Source organism: Camarhynchus parvulus, chromosome 2 (genome assembly GCF_901933205.1).
Source record: "Camarhynchus parvulus chromosome 2, STF_HiC, whole genome shotgun sequence".
In the NCBI taxonomy this organism is placed as follows: Eukaryota; Metazoa; Chordata; class Aves; order Passeriformes; family Thraupidae; genus Camarhynchus; species Camarhynchus parvulus.
Genome location: NC_044572.1, coordinates 91,417,454 through 91,438,930, shown reverse-complemented (window position 1 = coordinate 91,438,930; position 21,477 = coordinate 91,417,454). Strand labels below are relative to the sequence as shown.

The following is a 21,477-nucleotide window of genomic DNA, read 5'->3' as shown; positions in this document are numbered from 1 at the left end:
AGTCCCGTCCCCTTCCCAGCTCCCGAAAGTTGCAAAGAGGCTTTTCGGAGTTTTTCCCCGCGCCAAGGACAGACCCGAAAGGGATCTGGAGTTTGTCTTACGAAGAGAGCCTGAGGGAGCTGGACCTGTTTAGTCTGGAGAAGACTGAAGAGGGGCTCTCACTAAAGCACGTAAATATCTCCAGGGCGGGTGACAAGAGCCTGGGGCAAGGCTCTTTTCAGCGGTGCCCATCAGCAGGATAAGAAGCAGTAGCCATAAACTAAATCACAAGAAGTTTCACATCAACGTGAGGAACAGCTTCTTGACACTGAGGGTGGCAGAGCGCTGGAACGGGCGGCCCGGGGAGATCGTGGAGTCTCCTTCTCTGGAGACATTCCAAACCCACCAGGACGCGTTCCAGTGTAACCTCCTCTAGGTGACCCTGCCTTGGCAGGGCCTTTGGACTAGACGATCTCCAGCGGTCCCTTCCAGGCCGGGGCCGCCCCGGGTGTCCCGGGAAGCGGCGCGGGGACACCTGCTGGCGCCGCCGCCGCCGTCACGCGGCGCTCAGCCGGGCGCGCGCGTCACGGGACCGAGCGCGCGTGCCGCTGCTGTCACCTGCCCGCGCCCCGCGGGGGACAGGGCGGGCGGGAGGCAGGGAGGGAGAGCCCCGAGGAAACGGGGAAATGGAGGGTTTCAGCCTCCCACACCCCAACCTCCGAGGCTCCCCCCGGTAAACGGTGGGAGAAAGGGGTTAAGGCAAATAGTCCCAGCTGGCGTCCTGTGGCTGCTTTTCCTGGGAACGACCGCTTAACTTAATCTTGGCTGGGTTGCACCCCACGGCGTGGCAAAAGGCAGCGAACTCCTCGGGGAGGTGGGGAAGCGGCAGCGGCTCCGTCGGTGAAGGTTTAAAAACAAACCCGAAAGCAGCACGTGAGCAGCAATGAGGGATTAAGGGAGTTTAGTGGAGTGTGCTGGTGTCACACAAATCCTGCGGGTAACGTGGAGCCCTCCAGAAATGTTTGTAACACAGCAAAGCGATTAAAGACCCAGTTGGACAACTAGAAAGAAAGGAATCGTGAAATGGTACAATTTTTAATAAAAGCCTATTTATGAACCACAGAGTAATCAGGGTTGGAAACGACCTCCAGGTTCATCCAGTCCAACCTTCGACCAAGTAGGACTTTCCCGGGCACCAAGAGATATGTGCATATAAACAGAAGAAGATCCATTAAGAAGATCCATCGTAGGTGGAAAAGTAGTAAATAGTAAAGGAGTTTGTTGGTGAGACAATCACCAACAATTGATGGTTTTTTTGATGATGCTATAGGAAAAGAGGAAATCCAAAGGCCTCCAGTGTTAGAAAGGACCCAACTGGGGGTTTCATGTTCTTGTCATTATTTAACCATGCTAGAAACAGGTATAATGAATGATAAAATTTTAAAGCTTAGTGATGTTACTTTTCTGTTGAAAGCATGATATTATGGCTTAATATAAGAGCGGCAGCATGGAAAATAAAGGGAATTGCCTAAACTCTGAAGGGTAGAATTACAGAAAATTTAACTTACTACTTCATCAGCAACAAAAACAATAAAACAGGGAAATATAATAGGAAAAGATATCTAATTTAGAACAGATGGCAGGAAGCTTTTTCCCCCCTTGCATGGAACCACAACTGCGCAGAATGATCAGTGGGGAATTTTGGTAGGGCGAAAACACCACAGTTATTCTTGCACTCAGCACATGAAAGCTTTGGTGAATGGGAAGAGAAAAAGGGAATGAAATTTGCTTTTTAAATTGCCTAGAACTTCTAATTAGTTTCTATTGCCAATTTTAACTGCAACATGACAAAGCTTTTGCCTCATCATCCACAATGAATTTCTTATAAAAATACATATCTATTACAAAATAGGAGAATAATTCTCTTCATTAATTCTCTTGCTGTGCAACATTCTGCTCTCTTCCTATAAGTCAGAATATTGAGATTGGCCCAAACTATGCAGGACAAGGTCTTTGCAAAGACATTTGCTGGTCTTCTTGCTTTGGAACATGCAAAGGTCCCTTTATCACAGAAACACATACAATCATAGAATGGTTTGGGTTGGAAGGGATGTCAAAGAGCATCCAGTTTCAACGCCCTTGCCATGATCAGGGACACCTTCCACTAGATCAGGTTGATCAGGGCCCCATCCAACCTGGCTTTGAACACTGCTTAGGGATGGCTCATCTGTGCAGCACTGAGCACCTCCACTGATTTTCACTTCCACTTGGTGCTTCCCCTTTGCCTTTGTGAAGCTCAAACACTGAAAGGAGGATTTCTTAAGCAAGCAGAAGACAAGGCATGGAATCTCTTCGCTGTGATTCTCCCCCTCATCTCCGTCATTGAGACACATAGGCTTTCTGTAACTGGATCTCTGCTCTATGTGCCCCAGAAGCAGTGATGATTGTTCTCTAAAACTATTTAGATGTGTTTGACTTTCACCTCTTGTCACGATATATCAAATTTTTTGCTGTCTGAACCACATCATCATCTCATACAGCACTCCACCTGTAAGTTTTTGTGTAGTTTTTTGGTAACACACACTGATGTTTTGCTTGTTGCTGAGCAGGCCTTACACTAAGTTAAGGACTTTTCAGTTTCTCGCATCAACCCACCAGTGAGTGGACTGGGCATGCAGAAGTTGTGAGGGGACATAGCCAGGACAGCTGATCCAACTCACCCAAGGGACATTCCATACCATATGGCATCATGCTGAGCACATAAAGCTGGGGGAAAGCTTGGGAACAGGCTGGGCACTGGTCAGCAGGTGGTGAGCAGTTGCACTGTGCATTGCTTGTTTCGTATATTCTGACTAGTGGTGGTAGTGGTGGTAGTAGTTGTAGGAATAAGACTTTCCCTTCCATTTCTGTGGTATGAAACTGTCTTTATGCCAGCACATTAATTTTACTTTTTTCCCCCAATTCTCTCCTCTCTCCTGCTGGATGGGGCGCGTAAGCCAGTGGCTGTGTGGTGCTTAGCTACCCGCCGGGTTAAACAGCGACATCTAAGCAGCACACCTGCACTCAGTGCACTTTGCTCCTTTTGTTCCTAAGTTTGTTTTGGCACTCCTCATTCCCACTATCTCCAGAGGGCTGCACAGAGGAGCACGTGTAACACAGCTCCAGGCATGGCATTCCCAGCCCACTCTGGGCTGCAGCAGCCCCGACTTGCCAGTTTCATTCAAGTTTGGATTTCGTGATTTTCACAACCCCAAAGACCGGACTCTGAGCTCATCACCCTGCTCCTGGAGTTGGGGCTGTAAGTTCAGGTGCATACACCACGGCATATAGTGCAGGGGCTGGAAATGGAACTGATTTCATCAGCTCATTCTAGCAGCTTATTTCAGCTGATTCAGAGATGCCAGAAGGTTTAGACATGATTGAAGAAAGCTGATGCTTAAACTCTCTTAACCTGTGACGTGATACTAGTGCCCACTTCTGATCTTTAAGATATGATAAGCTCGAAAGAAATAGTCCAAATTCTCTCAGGTAAATGGTTCATATTTTTTTAATATAAGAGAAAAAAATGGATTACTGTCATTGAGGGGTTTAAGGCCTTGTGCATTAGTAAGAAATAAACAACAATAGTAATTAGTCTTTATTTCTGTGCCTTTATTTCTTCAACACTCTGTTGTAATTTTACAGATGGGGGAACTGAGCAGGTACCTTACTGAGAGGTAAATGAAACTGTGCAAAGGCACAAGCCAGGAGAGAGATGAAGCAAAAAGCAAACTTGGACAGGCAGTTGCCCTGGCAGCTTGGATCTCTCACTTCTTTCCTCAAGCCCCTCATCCTACTACAGCTGAAGAACCGCTACCCCTTGGGTCTTGGGAATGGGCAACTCAGATAGCACAGTAGTGAGAAGACAAAGAAACAGACAGGAAAATAGTAGGAAACAGAGAAAATGCAGTCCAATAAGAGGTAAGAGAGTAAATGAAATGCAATGCTGAATAACATAGAAAGATCCATAGGAAATCATTAGGAGCAAAACAAACAGGATAACCAGAAAGTCAATGTAATAGAAAGCAGATGAAATTTAAAAGATCTTAGAAAAAGTAAATAAGTAACAAGTGGTTGCTTTTGAGGAGCTATCCTTTATCAACACAAATAGTCTGCCAAAAAGGCAGTGCCTGCTGAACAAGCCTAAATCATTATCTGGTATAAACTATTAATTTTTTTTACAACTATAGAGTTGCATTTGTTTAGTATTTCATGTGGTAAGTAAATAGACTCCTTCTTAGGAATAAAGATTGACAATCCAGTCAAGAATTAAATGTAGAAATGAACAGCCCAAAAGGAAGCCAGAAAAATAACTTAAAAATAATAATTATAATTGCTATAATTTTATTAATTATGAGATAGAGGGGAAATATTAAATTTTGGGGGTTGTAACCAGTCCCATGGCCTTGATCTTTTATTAAAATCCATCTCTATGTAATAAACATTACAGTCTGTGAGATCTTTGCCTAGGATGAGCTTGAACCTTTTTCTTTTCTTCCCCACTGTCTCCTTTTTCTTCAAGTGAGCACAATCAAGTAAGATTGTCCTTTTGAAAGTATCAAGGCCAATGCAAAATGTAGTTCTTTTGTACCCATTATAAGTCCAGTTTAAAGCTACTTCATTATTACATAATTAATGTACTTCATTTAAGATCCCTTTGAATGCTCCTTCATCTCCTTATTTAATAATCTGCTGTGCTTGCATGTCTGAACCTTGTCTGGTCCTGGCTTCTCCCATTCCTAATCAGCTCTTATGTTAGCAGTGGGAATTATACTGTCAACAGCCCCTCTGCTTAATATGATCACAGTTCAGTCTGTGGGCTTGTCTAAAAGGCAGTCATTCCATTAGTTAATATGTGACCTCCTTTACTTTTAATTTGGATCTCCACAACCAAGGAAGAATCGTCTATTGTCTTACAAGCCAGGCAAAGTGAACAGGCTGAGTCAGTCCAGGAATATTCAAGCCTCCCCATCTGTGGTATTGCAGAATTCCAGGGCAATTCCACCAGTTGGTGGAGCTTCTGTCTGGGAAAACAGAGCTATTGTGAACAAAGCATACTGTGCATATTTCTAACATTCATAAAAGACTGGGTTTGAATCATTTGAATCTTTCTCAAAATTTCTTCCTTTGGGGCAAAAATTTCCAATGCATGGCCACAATCCAATTATAGTCATTTGGAAAATCTGAGCATAAACCATGCAACCATGTCTTTAACTAGTTGTGAAAAGAAAAGATAAATGTTTGACTGTAAAAGTAGGACAGCAGGCTGGATTATATTGGAACTTCATTTACTGAAGACCAGGACTCGGTTTTACCAGGGCACAGCCTGCCAAATACACCACCAAAGACTAAGATAGGCCTTCCCCTCTTCCTCATCATGACCTCTCTATGACAAAGGCTCCTTTCAAGCAAAGGAGGCAGAACGAGTTCCTTTTTCAGTTTGGAAACCCAGCAGTGATAAACTGGGTGTCCTGACAACTTTTTGTATCATGCTACCTCTCATCTAGAAATGTGCTGGCCGAATGTTGTAAGGCAACTGAGGCAGAGCTGCTGTTCTAGGCTATCAAACTCTGCTAAGTGTCATTTTGACCAGAGTCATACCCTATTTTCAAGACTTTAAGTGACCCTGATCAGCACCAGAAGGTGTTATATTTATTTTCTGCACAACAGAATACCTCTGAAGGGCAGGATTCTGACTCAGACTTAAATCCAATGATGTTTTAGATGACAAGATTAAAAACGGCAGTGTTTTTTCTAGTACCCCATGCCCACAAATTCAGAAATCCAAATTAATAATTTAACCCTTCACATGATTGCAGGGTGAGGAAAGGCTACAAAACAGACCAAGTTCAACGCTATGATAAGGGCCATATCCCAAATCCCACCCCTCTGGAGCAAGGGGATGTAGCTTAGGACAGCAGGAAGTCTTAGGCTAGTAGAACCCTACCTCATCTATGAGATTTTTCAAAGACACAGCTGGAAGGAAACAGGTGCTACTTTCTGTAGCTCTGACAATTACAGCTGTCCCTAGAAACAGAAAATATGTGATTCAGCTCCTTTCTTATCTTAAGAAGACTCAAGTCCACACTGACCTTTATCTGAAAACATGGCCTCATCACCAGGTTATTGGTTGTCTAGGAAGGTATGGAGGGGATAAAGGAACTTTAACACAGAAATCATGCTCAATCAGGCAAGAAAGTTCTCTTAAGGCCATGGCGGTATTTTTATACTATAGGTGTGTAATATAAAATAACACAAGCCCTCCTTGGAGCAGGAATGGATAGGATAGGCAGATCTCCTCCATCCTCACAGACAGCCTGAAGCACTAGACTACTGCACACAAACGTGAAAGTGGTTTCACCACTTCAAACAAGTGGTTGAGATACCACCCAGAATGATGCAGAGATTACAGCAATCTCCTGGAAGGTGGGGAATGTAGGTTAAGTTTCCCCATTCCCATCCTTGCCTCCCTGCCCCAGACAAACTCGGTGAATCTGCATGTCCTGTTTTCTGTGCAAGTGCTGGAACTACTGAGCTACTGTGTAATTTAGGTGCACAAGCCAGCTCCTCTTTGGGGTTTCCCTAGAATGGCATTTAAGTAGATGAACAGTTGTTTTCTACATTCTGGAGAAAGACAGGAAATTTTATTTTGAAAAAATGCCAGGGAATACTCTTTGCATAGGAGCTTAGACTAGATGCCATTTCTATGGTACTCCTGAATCTATCATTAATGCCCTGGGTTGGAATGGATCCTAAAGATCATCTAGTTCCAACCCCCCTGGCTCAAAGCCCCATCCAGCCTAGTCTTAAACCCTCCGGAGATGGAGCAATCTATTCCAGTGCCTCAGGGCAACCTATTCTAGTGCCTCAGCATCCTCGCAGTAAAGAATTTCTTCCTAATATCTAATCTAAACCCACCCTCCTTCAGCTTAAGGCCATTCCCCCTTGTTTTATCACTGTCCGATTTAGGTGCCTCTGGATAGATGGCAGCCAGTCAGGATTTCAGAAGTTTGACTTGGGTATCCTAACCCTAACAACTGTGACATTTCATTGCCTTGGCCCCAGAAATCTGCAGCCTAAAGACTGGCCCTGGTCTTGGGGAAGCCGAGCAAATTCTGATAACGAGTTTTCATCAAGTTATTTGGCCATAAATGCAAACATGCCTGGGTACTGGAAGTGAACCCCTCAGCCTCTCCACACTGTCTGCTCCCAGTCTGGGACTTCAGTCTCCCCAGTTCTGGCAGAACCCAGCAAACGTCCCTCAACAACCTTCCCCACTTCCTTGAACTTTATTTCACCCAAGGCCTCCTTCATACTGCTGCAGGCTTCCTCCCGTTGTTGCAGTGCCTGGTTTTATTATTCCGAGTTATCCAATAAGCCCTGGGAATGACATCCTTCTGGCCCTCTCTCCTGCACTGCTGCCTCCAGCGAATCAAGCTGTGTACACACCAGTTAGACAATTTGCCTACTGTTGTTCCTGTCCCCTTATCTCTCCCCCCACCCCCGACCTCGGTGTTTATGCCTAATGGATTGGGAGTTCCTTTCGCGCTGAACTTCCTTTTCGCCTCATGGGAAGCACACAGAGTATAGTGAGTGACCTCTCATGTCATAAATAACTCTAGGACAGCGGACCGTGCTTTCCCTAGAGGGAACCACTGCCTTGGGTCGGTCGGTGAGCAAGTGCCAGGCTCCTTGCACAGCACCCGCATCTGCCCGAAGTACACAGCGCACTCAATGCCACTTTCTAATCATTTTCTCCAAACATCCCATTTCCTGTTCTTTAAATAGCACCTCAAAGATTATTTTAAAGGCTTTCAAAACACTCTTGCCGCCGGTTTTGGGTTTGGAGTGGGTTTTGTTGGTTGGAGGGTTTTTTTTAGCTTTCTTGCATGACGATATTTTCACGTCGTGGGAGACAGGAACAGCTCGAGGAAGCTGCGAAGTTGCACGGAGTACCCGGGGGAGGAAAGGCGGGGGGGGCAATACGGTTTCTAGGACAGTCCACCTGGCACCGTCGTTTTGTTCTTGCACACGCTTTCAGAGCGGAGCTGCGAGTTTCGGGATGACTCTGGAACTTTGTACCCCTCTCGGGGGTAGCCCGCCCGGAGCGGGGCGAAGGGCCCGGAGGAGGGCGGCGGCGCTCCGCGGAGTCCCTTTCCCAGCAGAGAGGCCGAGATGCAAAGGAGAAATGACAGCATGGAAAACGGAGTATTTTTATCGGGGCCAGTGGCCGGGGTGAGGGGTGGGCGGAAAGTGCCACCCTCTCTCTGTCTCTCCTCCCTTGCCCTCAGCCGCCCACGCCGGCAGCGGCATCAAAGGGAATCTCCCTTGTCGCGCCGTGTCAGCACCGGGGATGAGCGCACCGGCCCGTCATGGCATTTTCGCTTCTCCCGGCGCTTACTCAACAGGCGGGAGGGGAGGGAGGGCTGGTGTGGAGGGGGGACGGGGGGAGGACTCCCAACCAGCGCCGCTTCTGCCATGAGGTCACCGCGGCGCTATGCGCTGTGCCCGCCGCCGCCTCTGCTCCGCTCCGTTGCGTCAGGCAGGGGGTATCCCCGCCGCGGCGGACCGAGCGGGGCATCCCCGCCGCGGAAACACCCGCGCTGCTACGCGCGTCCCTGGCCGGCGGGCCGGGGGGCTGATCCTGCCTCCATGCTCTCCCCCGCCTCCGCACCACCAACCCACCCGCGCAGGGGGCGCTCGGCCGCGGCTCGGGAATGTCAGCAGTGGTTCGCCAGAGGCCGTGCAGGGATGGCGTGCGATGCGATGCGATACGGAGGGAAGGCAGCGCGCCGCACCGAGGGAATCACACCGAGCCGGCCACGCGGAGGGGAACTCCAGCCACAGCCACCAAGAGACTTTGTTTTTTTTAGGAGGGAGCCGGGTCTGGCACCCTCCGCCAGCGTGCGGCTCCGGCTTTCCCCCTCACCCCCGCCCCACCGTGGGGGCTACCGGGAGGATGGGTGTGCGCGCCGGGGTCCCCGTGCGCTGCCCCGCACTCCACCCCCTGCGCAGAGGAAGCCGGGCGGGGGCGTGGCCCCACGACAATGGGACTCGCCGGCGCTATAAATACCCGCCAGCATCTATATTTGGTTTGGCCGGATCACAACCGGGGGGGCCGGGAGGGAGGTGTCCCAAAAATAGCCCCGCGCTCCCGCCCGCCGCCGCCGCTGCTGCTCAATGGGCTCCGGCCCCGCCCCCTCCCTCGCGCGCGATCCCGAGCGCCTCGCGCGGGGCCCGGCGGGGCTAAATTTAGCAACGCCGCTTGCGTCAATGACGCGGCCGCCGTGCGTCAGCCCCGCCGCGCCCCGCCCCTCGGAACGGGGCCCGCCGCGTCCTGTGCGTGGATTGGCCGCGGCGGCGGCACGAGGGCGGTGACGTGGGGGCGCGGGCTGACCCCGCCGGGGCCGGCGGCGTCCGGAGGGGAAGCGCGGCCGCTCGGGGAGCCCGGCGGGTTCCCCCGCGGGGGGAGCGGGGTCTGGCAGCGCCGCGGCCCCGGAGGGAGGGAGGGAGCGGGGGACGCCCCGGCGCCCGGGGGAAAACGGCGCGCACCGCCTCGGGAAGGGGATCCCGGGCTCGGACGTGGCCGTCGCGCCGCTGGTCCGCGGCTTCCGCCGAGCCCTGCGCCAGCCCCGGCTTTGCCTCCCCGGGAGGGAGCACGCTCCGCGGCGGTGCCGGCGGCTGGATGGTGGAGCGAGAGGCAAAGCGAAAGTGCCGCCGCTGTCGCCGGTGCCTCCTCCTCGTCCGCTCCGGCTCCCGTCCGTCGGGAGGACTCGCTTGGCGGAGCCCCTCTGTGCCAAGCACAAGCGCAGCACCGGCCGTCACGGCTGCAGTGGCAGTCGCGAACGTCCCGGCCGTCGGCGGTGGATGTAAACACGGCACCGGGCACGGCGGCGGGCGGCTGCTGCCAGCGGAGACAGCGGGGGAGTCGTCCGCCGCCAGCCCGGTGCCCCAGGCAGACATACGGACACCGAAAGACACACGGACACAGACAGTCACAAGTAGGCGGCAGCCCGGACGCTTCTCGGGGCCGCTCGCACTTGCGCCCGCTCTGTGAGCGGCACCTCCCGCAACCTGCTCCTTGCTCCTGCGCACTGGAAAGTTTCGAAAGAAAAGAAAAAGAGAGTGAAAAAAAAGGAAAAAAAAGAAAAAAAGAAAAAGTTGGAGAAGAGAAAATATTTCGGGAAAAAACTAAAAAGCAAAAAGAAAAAAGTTTTAAAAAATGAAAAATAAAAAAGTGAAAGAAACCTTTATTAATTAGTCCTAAAAGTTCCACTGAGTAACCAAGCAAAGCTCTTTTCATTTGAGCCACTTTAGTAAAGATATAATAATTTTGTTATTATCACTATCTTAATAATAATAATAACTATTAATATTATTATTATCAGATTTGGGAGCGACTCGCCAGGCTGTGGCGGGCAGGCGGCCCCGAGGCGGCCGGCCGGCCGTGCCGTCCCGCTGCCGGCGGCTCAGCACGGCTCTGCCGGAGCTCCGCACCGCTCCGCGCCTCTCGGCTGTGCGCGGCTGTGCGCGGCTGTGCACAGCTCGGCGCGGCGCGGTGCGGCGGGAGCGCGGCGCACACACTGGGGCGGGGGGTCAGTAGCGTCAGGCTCCCATGGCGTCACTATTGACGTTTCGCATTCCAGCCGCTCTATGGAGAGGCCGCTAGGGCTCCTCTCACATAAATGACGTTCAGAGAGAGGGAGCGGGAGAGCAGCGCAGAGAGGCGCCTCCGTCCCCTCTCTCCGGCGCAGGCACACGCGCACCCCGGGGCACTCGCACCGGGACGCGGGCACAGGTCCCGGCCCGGCTCCCGCCGCACACACACACAAAGGCACATCGCGGCGGCGGCCGCCGCTCGGCATCCCTCGCCCGCCCGCCTGCTCACTCCCTCCCTTCGCCCGGGGACGGGCTCCTGGCTCCTCAGGCTTTTTCAATCCTTTTCCATGCCTCGGGATAACGCACCCTCTGGACCTGCAGCTACCCGGAGTCTGAGGGATTTTGTGTGTCGGGTCCTGCCGCTGGACAGCGCCTACACACGCCTTTAAGGAAGCGGGCACCTACAAACTAGATGTAAAGACGGAACCTCCACAGCAACCGAGTACGTATGCGAGTGAACGGGAGCGGCTGAGGGAGAGGGACAGCGCGGCGTGTCCCCACTCCGTGAAAGTTGCGCCGCCGGGGTAGAGATGCTGGGGAGATGCCGGCGGCAAGCGATGCGGCTCAGCCGACGCGCTGCCGTGCCGGGCTCTCGCTGAAACTTTTCCCTCACCTTCCCCCCCTCCTCCCCCATCCTCCCCGTGGATGTTCAAGTGCCGCTCGTCTTCCGAGCGTCCCTGCCGTCTCGGCAACTCCTGCCGTGCGCGGGGCACTGCTGCTCCTCGCAAACGGGAGGGCTGCGGTTGAGCGGAGCGGGAGCCGGAGCCGGTGGTACTAAGGTATTTCTGCTAGTTGTTGTCATGGAAATGATGCTGCCGGCGGCGGCGGGGAGTTTACAGCGCCGGTGATGAATGGCAGCAATTTGTCTCCCTCCTTTAGCCGCGCTTGGGAAATAGGTGGTTCTGTTTGCACAAGTTCAGCTGTCTAATAGGGACGGCGAGGCAGGTTGAGCTCATCTCACTTTGGGAGAGAGCAGCCCCCCTCGGCAGCCCAAAGAGCTCGCCCGAGAGGTAATTGCTGGAATGTGACATATTGTATTGAAATGAGACGGGATGTTTGCACGGCACGTCTGCCCGGCATCTGCTCCTCGGAAATGTGCACTTTTCCCTTCGGAGGTCAGAAGTGGTAACGAGGGGCCGCGGTGCCCCGGCACGGGCGGTACCGTGCGGGGAGGCTGGGCTGCGCCGCCGCTGCCCCGCTCCCTGCCCCCGCGGCGCCTCTCGCCTTTGCCTTCTCGCCTTAATAGCTGCGAAAGAAGTTTCAGTCTTGGAAAGAGGCGAGAAAGCGCGGGCGTTGGGTTATGATATTATGTAGAGGGACAGTTATCGGGACAGCATTATCGCGACAGCCTGTCCCGGGCGGAGATGCCGCTCACCTTAGCGCGGCTAGTTAAGAACGCTGTTACTTAACTTGCAATTTTTGGATACGATGGGATCCGTGAGAGGATATTTCCCAGGGAAAGGGCGTAAAACACTGTTTTATGTAGGGGGATTAGTGTGTTGGGATAGGATTTTTTTTTTCTCCAGGAAAAAAAAGTTTGGGAATGAATCGCTAACTTTTATCCAAGCCGCTTCACTCGATTACATTCTTCGCCCTATTTTTCTCTCCTCCGTGGAGACCGTTGTATGCTGGAGTCAAGCCCCGGTAAAAAACAATGGACTAAACCAGACCAGACGGTTTCTTCGGAGGTGAATCTCACGCGATCTCGTGGATATTTGCTGGAGTGACCGTGCGGCTCGGGGCGATCTCTCCCACTCCCCCCCCAAAAATAATCGCCAGCTAACCGGCGGTGGAAATCCAGCACGAAACTTTTTAATTGAATGGAGCTTCCCCCTCCGCAGTCCCTCCCGGGTAAATGAAGGTTTCGAAACTCGCCTGAAGAAGTCACAATCACAATGGAGTGTTTCACGGTTTCCTCCTCGTATTACAGGGTGGGGAGGGGTGTCACTCGGGGCTGAATGTAAAGTGCACGGAGGAAGAAAAGAGCTTTGACAAGGGTAGTTATTTCCTCCTAATTTACAGCCCTTACGGCCCTGCGCTCCTGGCTCGGGCGGCGGCAGCCCGGAGGGGTGCTGCGTGGTTAAAAGCGCAGCGAGTGTCTCTAGGTAACCGGCGGCTCGGGGGGGCAGAGAGGAGCCCTAGGGCGCTCCGCGCCGAGCGGGAAACCACCTCGTAGGAGCTCGTAAGGGAACAAAACCCTCGGGAGAGAAAGGGATGAGCTGACAGGCACTTAACACCCCAGGAGCTGGCGGGGGTTCAAAGGCGAGGGGCGCGGGGAAGGCAAAAGAAAGACGAGGCGCGGGAGAAAGAGTCGCCGGGGAGCGGCTTCCGTGGGCAGGGGCCGGCGCGGCCGAGCATCCCCCGCGCTGCCGCGGAGCCCGGCTGGCAGCGCCCAGAGGGTCGGGGGGAGGCGGCTGGGCTGCGCTCCCTCCCCCGCGCCGGCGATGGTGGGCCCGGAGACACCGCACAGGGTTAGCCGGGCCGGCAGGACACCCCTCGAGTCTGGCCGGTACCTTGCATAGAAACTCCCAGCCTGCTTTGCCGCGGTATCTGCATCCCAAAAAGAGAAAGTTCTCACGGGGAAGTGGACGCTCGGGGATGCTGTCCCGCTTGTTGTAGTCACCCCGCCCGGAGTTCTCCTCTTGCCTTCCCCAGGCTCCTCTCCCGGAGAACAAACCGGCGGCTCCGTTGTCCCGGTCCGGTGCTCTCTTGCCTTTTGTGTGATGAGGGAGAGGGAGCCGGCAGGAACGCACTCCCCGGCCGGCTCCCCATTCCCACCCGCGGGGCGAGGCGGGCGGTTGGCGGGCGAGCGCGGGGGACGATGCCCCCACGTCCCCCCGAGGCGCCGCGCCGGGGGGAGGCGGGGGGCTGCCCTCCGCCCCGCCGGGCACCGCCGCCCCTGACTGTGCCTTGTCTCCCGCCGCCGGCGGACAGAGCCCGGGTCGGAAGAGCGCCCCCCGCCCAGGCCAGGCCCCGGGCCCGCCTCCGCAGAGAGGTCCCAGCCGGCACCCACCCCGCCGCCGCCGCCGCCCGCCGCCGCCTCCGTCCGCACCTCCAGCCCCACCATTCAGCGCGCAAGATACCCACCAGGTAAGCTGCCGCTCCGGGAGAAGGGCAGGAGGAGGAGGAGAGGGGTGCGGGAGATCCTGGCGGGGCCCCTACCCTTCCCAAATCCCTTTGGCATCATCGGCCCCCGACGTCCCGGGGAGCTGAAATCCCAAAAGGATCAGAGCAGCGCGTGCCTTTCTCAGCGCTCTTGGCGATGCCGTGCCGGAGCACACGGGCTTGCGAGCCCCTCGCCAAAGACGTGCCAGCTCTAAGGGGGAGCTGGTTGGGGGTGCTAGTGTCCCTGTGAGGCGCCTGGCTTGCCTGGCGTTAAACTGGGCATCCTTTACCTCACGTTCTCGCAAAGAAACCAGAACACCATGGTAATAGCTCCCAATGTCCCTGCCCCGATGCTTTTAGCCATTCATTTAGGTTTGGATGACAGGTTGCTCGTTAATGCACCTCCCGTGGGGCCTTTTCTTTTCTAGTTTTAATATTGTTGGGTAAAGAAAAAAAATCCCAGGTTATTTACTTTGCAGGGGAATTAATACTGGTGCCCTAAGTGGAAAAGTAGGGGTTAGACTTAGACAAGTGCGCTGGCAAAAGGCGAGGTAGGAGGAGTCCCACAGAGCCAGGAGAGACCAGACCTTTAGGTTAGGGATATTTTTTCAGTCCTCCGGCCAGAGTTATTTTAGACTTCTGTTTTTCTACTCCACTTTGCACAGAATTCAGTGGCATGACGCTGTTATGCTCAGAAAAATGCAGGAAAAAAGGACATAATGATCTGTTCCCTTTAACTCCTGCTCATTTTCTGAGCTAGCAAAAAAGCGTTTTTCATTCATAGAGCTGTGTATCAACACGTCCAGTTGTGACATTAGCTGTGAACTCACTCTGTTGTGTTCCTCCGTCAGTTCTCAGTGGAGGTGTGTGGAAGGAATTTCTTTCCCTTTTTATTTGATTAAGCACTGATCACTATGTTTTAACAGCCAGTCCCTAAACTAACAAATGATAATGATACCACTTGCCAGGAAATGTGTGTGCATGGACAGAAATTGACAGGAAAAAAAGGGAACAGCAGAATAATACATAAATAACATTGGGAGGCAAGGCTTAGGGGGGAGGGTTGTCCTGCCTCCTTCTTCAAGCTATTGGATTTAAGGCAAAGAAGGTCTTAATTTCAGGAAACAGCACTATTTTTTTCCTCAGATTTTTGTGTTTTCTCGAGAAGAAGAAAGATGTGAATGGTTTGTGACAGCGTGATAATTCAAATTTGGTGCTTAGTTTAAATATGTTTATCTGTAAAGCGGGCAGGAAAGAATTAAAAGTTGATTTAACACAAATTATTTGGATTCCTGCATGCCAGGACTGAATATTTTAAAATTGTAAGTGAAAAGAGTTCTTAAAATAATGAGGAAAACCTCATTATTTCCAAGGTTTTTTTTCAACATGAATTATTTCTCAAGTACTTCTGGAATATAAATTACCATGATTAAGAAGAGATGAACTGCACTTAATTTTGATATACATTTTATCCGTATTTACATTTCTCTTTATGAAAAAATTTATACTAATCGATGCATTTTATTCCTCTACTGTGGAACCAAAATGCACCACACACTTTTAGTTCGAGTTGCAAATATTGGTTTAGAATCTCACAGTGTTTAGTCAGGCAAACCTCAGTGAATTGCAGAATTGGGTCTATTACTTCCTGTGACCAGCAAATTACATGGCAGACTAGTAGGAAATGTAAAAGAAAATAACAATCAGATCTTTTTAGCCAGGCACTGTGTTGCTTTGACCATCCCAGCTATTAGTGAACTGCATTGAGTTTCATTACTAATGAATAAAACCAACTGTATTACTGACCTCAACCTTGCTTTCCCATAAAAACAGAAATACCACATACCTTTTATCCTACATTTTTGCAAATTGAAGGGGATGTCATACCCTGCACTTTTTAAAGGAGAACATTCTACCAAAGATAAGCCTTAAAACTAATAATGAAACAGCAACCTTAAATTATTAGCTGACCAGAAATATTCTTCAAAGGTCCAGAGCTGAGTAAGCAAAATTAATGTTTGCAAGTCCTAAGAAGCAAACCTTGTGATTTAAGTAATTCCTCTGACATGTGCTGCAGATGCTGCTTCTTTTAAAATAAATATAATTTTTAATATTATGCATTTGATAATCTCGTTTACCCTTTGTGAAAATTTTATGGCATGATTGCATGCATACAGAGGTAGATTTAGAGTCATAAACTGTTCTCATTGTCCATATCTAATTCTCATTGACACCTATGTATATTAAGCAGCAGATGTAGGGCAGCTTGAGATGGATTCTTCTCTCACTGACACTGGTATAAATGTGAGTTTCTCCCTTGACTAGATGAGAGCAGACTCCATAGTACTGAATGCTTAGTTGGTCCCTGGTGCATATTTCTTGTTGAAAGCAAAAGGCTCGAGGCTAATTTAAATGTCTGAATGGGAGTTGGGTGCCTATTTGAGCTCTGGGAAAGCTTCTAGGAAAGTAGTTTGTGAGGGCCTGGGCCGCAGGCTGGTGCACTGGGCCTGTTGCTGACGTGCCCCTTTGCCCCTGCAGATATGCCCTGTGTGCAAGCGCAGTATAGTCCTTCACCGCCCGGTTCGAATTATGCATCCCAGACCTACGCCTATGGCTCGGAGTACAGCTCAGACATCATGAACCCTGACTATGCCAAGCTGACCATGGACCTGAGCAGTACCGAAATCACTGCCACTGCCACCACCTCCCTTCCCAGCTTCAGCACCTTTATGGAGGGTTACTCTGGCAGCTACGAGCTCAAGCCTTCCTGCCTCTACCAAATGCAAACTGCCTCCTCTGGCCAGAGGCCCCTCATAAAGATGGAAGACACCCGGCTGTCCCCATACCAGCCCTCACTGCCCCCGTCTACAGATGAGGGGATGCCCAGCACTTCCATGTACTTCAAGCAATCGCCACCCTCCACGCCCACCACGCCCGGCTTCCCTGCTCACCAGGCCCTGTGGGATGAGCCCCCGCTGCAGCCCACGCAGACCTGCCTGCCTCCCGGGCACCTGATGGACGCCGCCCCCATGAAGACCGTGCCTCCGCGCTTCCCTCTCTTCCACTTCAAGCACTCGCCTCCGCACACGCCGTCCGCGGCCGCCCACATGTGCTACGACCCGGCCTCGCTGAGCCTGCCCCTGGGCTCCGACAGGCCCGCCGCCAGCCAGGCTCCCATGGAGGGCCATTCCTACGGGCTTCACCTGGCCAAAAGACCAGCCACCTTAGCCTTCTCACCGCTCGGCCTCAACGCAGCCACCTCCAGCCTGATGGGCGAGAGCAGCGGCAGCGGCAGCAGCGGCCTCCCGTCCCCTCCCAGCCGGAGCTCTTCGTCCGGGGAAGGCACCTGCGCTGTCTGTGGAGATAATGCCGCCTGCCAGCACTACGGGGTGCGGACATGCGAGGGCTGCAAGGGCTTCTTCAAGGTGAGAGATCCGCGCTTTGCTCCCCTCCCTGCTTGGTCCCACCTCACTTCCCACCCCCTCCGTCCCCGACATGCTCCTGGTCCTGACCTGGGGCCTCAGGGACAGCGTGTGTTGAAACTCAGGCCCCCACAGCAGGGTGAGAGGGACGCCCAAAGTTTTTGGAGGTCAAGGAAAGCCATGTGTAGGATAAAAGGATCAGCCAGTCTCAGCTGAGAAGAGGCCATGGCAGTGATCTGGGGGAAACCACTTCTGGTCTGCCAGCATTCCTCAACGAAACGTAGGTCACCCCAGTTTAGGCTTTAAACAGCATTTATTCTGTAGTGAAACTCATCTGGAATACATTCAACCTGGGTTTTACTCAGTCACCGATTCCAATTACACTTTGTTTTTAGGTGAGAAAAGAAACCCTGAAATCGTAAAGTTCACTTAATATTTTAGGTGTTGGCAGCGGTGCCCTTTGCTGTCCAGGGAAAGTTGGCGTGAGGAGGAATGCAGGCTGGTCAGCACCAGGAAGAAACTGGTTTCACTCATGGGACAAAGCCAAGTACTCCTAGTTGCTTTTGGTTGCTGCCCTGTCATTATCCATAGGCTCAGGAGCCCGGGGAGTCCTTCCCAGGGGAAAGCTGCCTGCAGAGCAGTGACTAAGCACTGCGCAGGGTCCCGGTGCCTGCTCTGCAATGCTACTCTGCTACTCTTTGCAGCTGAGTAGCAACACAAATAACTTGCACACAGCAGTTTCTCAGCTGGAAGTTTGCGCTTATATTTTCAAGAGTTGAATATACTCTTCAGATCTTAGGTTTGGGTGCTTTGTAATTTCCTTTCAACAGAGTCTGAAGGTCCAGATTCCAGTATTAATTTCAGAAATAGCTTGTTTAAGGCAAGAGCTTGTGATTGACTTTTGGTAGGATGGTTCTGCACAGCAAGTTTAAGATTTGAAACATTTGGGGTTGATTTTGTATATTTCTTCTTGCTGAGATAGCAGTTATGCCCTGTTTCTAGTAAAAGATACAATGGGAACAAAAACAGTCCCAAAATATTTGGGGTGAGGGCTTACAACGTTTTTTTATTGTAGGTGGAGTTGTCAGTGTTACTTAATAATAATCTTTTGACCATGTGGTAACACATACATCTCCTATAAAACTAATTTGTTATTTAAATATAACTAGAAAAGGGAACACAAATAACATGGAAATAGCAGCTCTTTTTATCCCAAACCTGTCCCTGTGGAAATCAACAGCATATCCTAGAGTTGCAACAGTACCTTATTCTGCAAAATTAAACTGTTTTCAGCTCCAAATCACAATGAACAATATTTGCTGTATCTCATATATTCGGTACATTGAGGCTGTTATTTGATAACAAACAAAATTATGGAATAAAATTTATCCATTAATTTAATTGCAGTTAAAGATTTAATACTGAATGTTGAGTTGATCAATTTGTTCCTGGTGTCTCTTCTAGTAGTACCTTTTTGAATGTTATTTATTGATGTATCTCTGATTTTAAGTATGGCAGCATGATATGTTTTTGCATTGATATTTGTTACATTCTTGCAAAGCTTACCAGGTTTCTATACATTTTAATTTTGCTTTATTTTTTTCAACATGACTTTAGAGTTAATTAAATTTACATAACTATGTCATCATTCTGTCCTTTTTCCTCAGGTCAGGTTAACTTTCCCAGAGTATTTAGCCAAACATATTTTGTAGAGGTTACTGGTATTTTTATTTTTCTCCCTGATGATTTTAATGGCTAACCAAACCAGTTATTGTGGTATTTGACTAACAATAGTGATAGCAAGAGAAGTACATTGCGGATCATTTTGATTTTATTTTAATAAGGTCAGCAATAATCAAGGGAATGAACCAAGTAGAAAATTGTTCCCAAAGGGATATTAAAAGCGGAGATAATCTAATCCCCAAAGGTAGATGTGATGACCTGGTAATTTCAGATATGATTTTATCATTCAAAGTTGCCTGTCTCCAGAGACTTGCTTCAGAAAAATCCTAGATGATTTTCATTGTCAGCAGCTAGCACTAATAAAATTGTTTTTCCTGCAGGCTAGTGTGTTAGGAAATTAATTTTATCTAATTATATGAATTGCACTGTCACTTTTCATGTTGTAATTAAAACACATTTTGTCAGGTTCTAAGCTGCTCAAGAAACAATCAGTTTACTATTTTTGTGTTGCATTTTCGCAGAGAACAGTTCAGAAAAATGCAAAATATGTTTGTCTGGCAAATAAAAACTGCCCAGTGGACAAGAGACGTCGTAACAGATGCCAATACTGCCGGTTCCAGAAGTGTCTCAGTGTCGGCATGGTTAAAGAAGGTAAGGACTCTGGCTATTTATGATCCCAGAAAACTAAAATATTATGTGTTATGAATCTGTGTCTTGTGTGTATGTGTGTGTGTGTGTGTGTGTGAGCGAGCATGGATGTCTCTACAATAAATTTGACAGTGATGAGATTCATAACTTATCCCAAAAATATGTGCATTTATGTAATAATGTATTGATTTTTTGCTTTTCACCCCTATTATCATATTTAGACTACAGACCCCAGAGTTCAAGAACAGCAAGGTCACAAGAGGATAATTTGACAGTGGCCAAAATGTCTCCTTTATTAACTTTGAACATTGCTCGATAATGCTGTTGGCTTCCCCTTGTTCTCTCACTGGGGGCTGCACTGGATTGTGTGCATTTTGACATAAGATCTCGTTTCATTCCCATAAGCTGATTGTAAATTTGCAATTAATTTAAATGGAAACAGGATCAACTCATTAGTCCCAATTCTGCAAATATTTAAGCATGTGAGTAATATTGTGTGAGCAGTCCCATTGCAAATACTGACATGGATAATATAACCTATATAGTGTGACCGTATTTTTTCAAATGCTTCAAGAAATCTAAAATTACTTTAAATGAATGCCTCTGCCATTTAAGAGGGACACTGCTAGTAGAAACACTAAAATCTGTGTTTCACATTCAGGTTGTTTTCAGCAGTGGAGTGTCACAGGCACACGTGCAGGGGTACACTGACATGCTGCAAACAAAGCATGGATACAAGGAACACAGCTGGGCTCTCACTAAGCAGCTACATTGCTGCTTATGATCGTAGGTCTGACACAGTTCTGGTGCCGTTTGTGTTCCTTTGCAATCAAAGGCATCAAGAGCACGTGCTGAAACTGGAGAGCACTTATTTTTACTGGTCTGGCCACATTAAGGAAAGCGGGGTGTTCATTCTGATCCATCATTTGCTGGTACCTTCACAACTGATTCTCTTGGAATTTTTTTTTCACCTAGTTGTCCGTACTGACAGCCTGAAAGGGAGAAGAGGTCGGCTGCCTTCCAAACCAAAGAGCCCCTTACAGCAAGAACCCTCTCAGCCCTCTCCGCCCTCTCCTCCCATCAGCATGATGAATGCCCTTGTTCGAGCTTTAACCGACTCCACGCCCAGGGAGCTGGACTATTCAAGAGTATGTCTCACTTTCCTTTCCCTGTTTGCTTTCTGCACAGAAATGATTTGCAAGCTGCATTTCTCCTTACCAGCTGCTTTGCCAAAATGAAATTAAGTGTGAAATTTGGATGAGGGTAGAAATCGGTCCAGCCAGCCGTTGTCTTTTCGTGATAGGTGGACAATGAGAGGAAAGGAAGTGCAGTAGATATTAGTGTTAGTAACTATTCATTGTGAGGATCTCAATCACAAAATGATCTAATAATCTGCAGTATATTCAGTGGCTGAGTTAAAGAAAAAATGCATGGATAAATAGAGCATTCTTCTTATAAAAAGGCTGTGCCAAAACACAATCAATTATGATGTCATTGATTAATCAGGAGCAGTACTTGTATGTTCAATAGCTTAACTTCTGTTTTCGAAAGGCTAAAATTTAGTAGCACTTCCCTAATATTCAGATAGTAGAGTTGCAGAGTGTGACACTGGATGGATAGGACCAATCCTGTTGAAATCAACAGGAATTTTGCCATTATTTAAATGGGAATAGAGTATGCTTTGGATACCCCAGCCTAAATATTCCTTCAGTAAAACTCACATTTTTAAAACAAGCCTGTTAAAATTAAAATTCTGAAAAATCAGCAAAGCTTTACCAAAGATTATATATTTTTGTAACCTTGTTCTTTAATTTGGCATAGTCACAATTCAAATATTCATGGAGTATTCTGAAAGCTGAAAAAAATGTTCTGTACTTATTAAAATACAGCATTGAAATGGCTTGTTAAATATAATTTTTGGGCAGGTTGATATAGGGTAAGA

General features: G+C 49.5%; 1 protein-coding gene across 3 annotated transcripts in view; it reads left to right on the top strand.

The window, feature by feature from the left end:
* Positions 1–10,739: 10,739 nt before the first annotated feature.
* Positions 10,740–21,477, top strand: part of NR4A3 (nuclear receptor subfamily 4 group A member 3) — a 28,384-nt gene continuing 17,646 nt past the window's right edge. The window contains exons 1-5 of one of the 3 annotated variants that reach the window (XM_030943504.1): positions 10,740–11,119; positions 13,612–13,767; positions 16,321–17,207; positions 19,409–19,538; positions 20,511–20,683. In XM_030943504.1, coding sequence (XP_030799364.1) covers positions 16,323–17,207; positions 19,409–19,538; positions 20,511–20,683 — 1,188 coding nt within the window. In that variant the 5' untranslated portion in view covers positions 10,740–11,119; positions 13,612–13,767; positions 16,321–16,322. Of the gene's footprint in view, positions 11,120–13,611; positions 13,768–16,320; positions 17,208–19,408; positions 19,539–20,510; positions 20,939–21,477 lie in introns of those variants that run through there. The other 2 variants (XM_030943506.1, XM_030943505.1) reach the window with 2 other exon arrangements.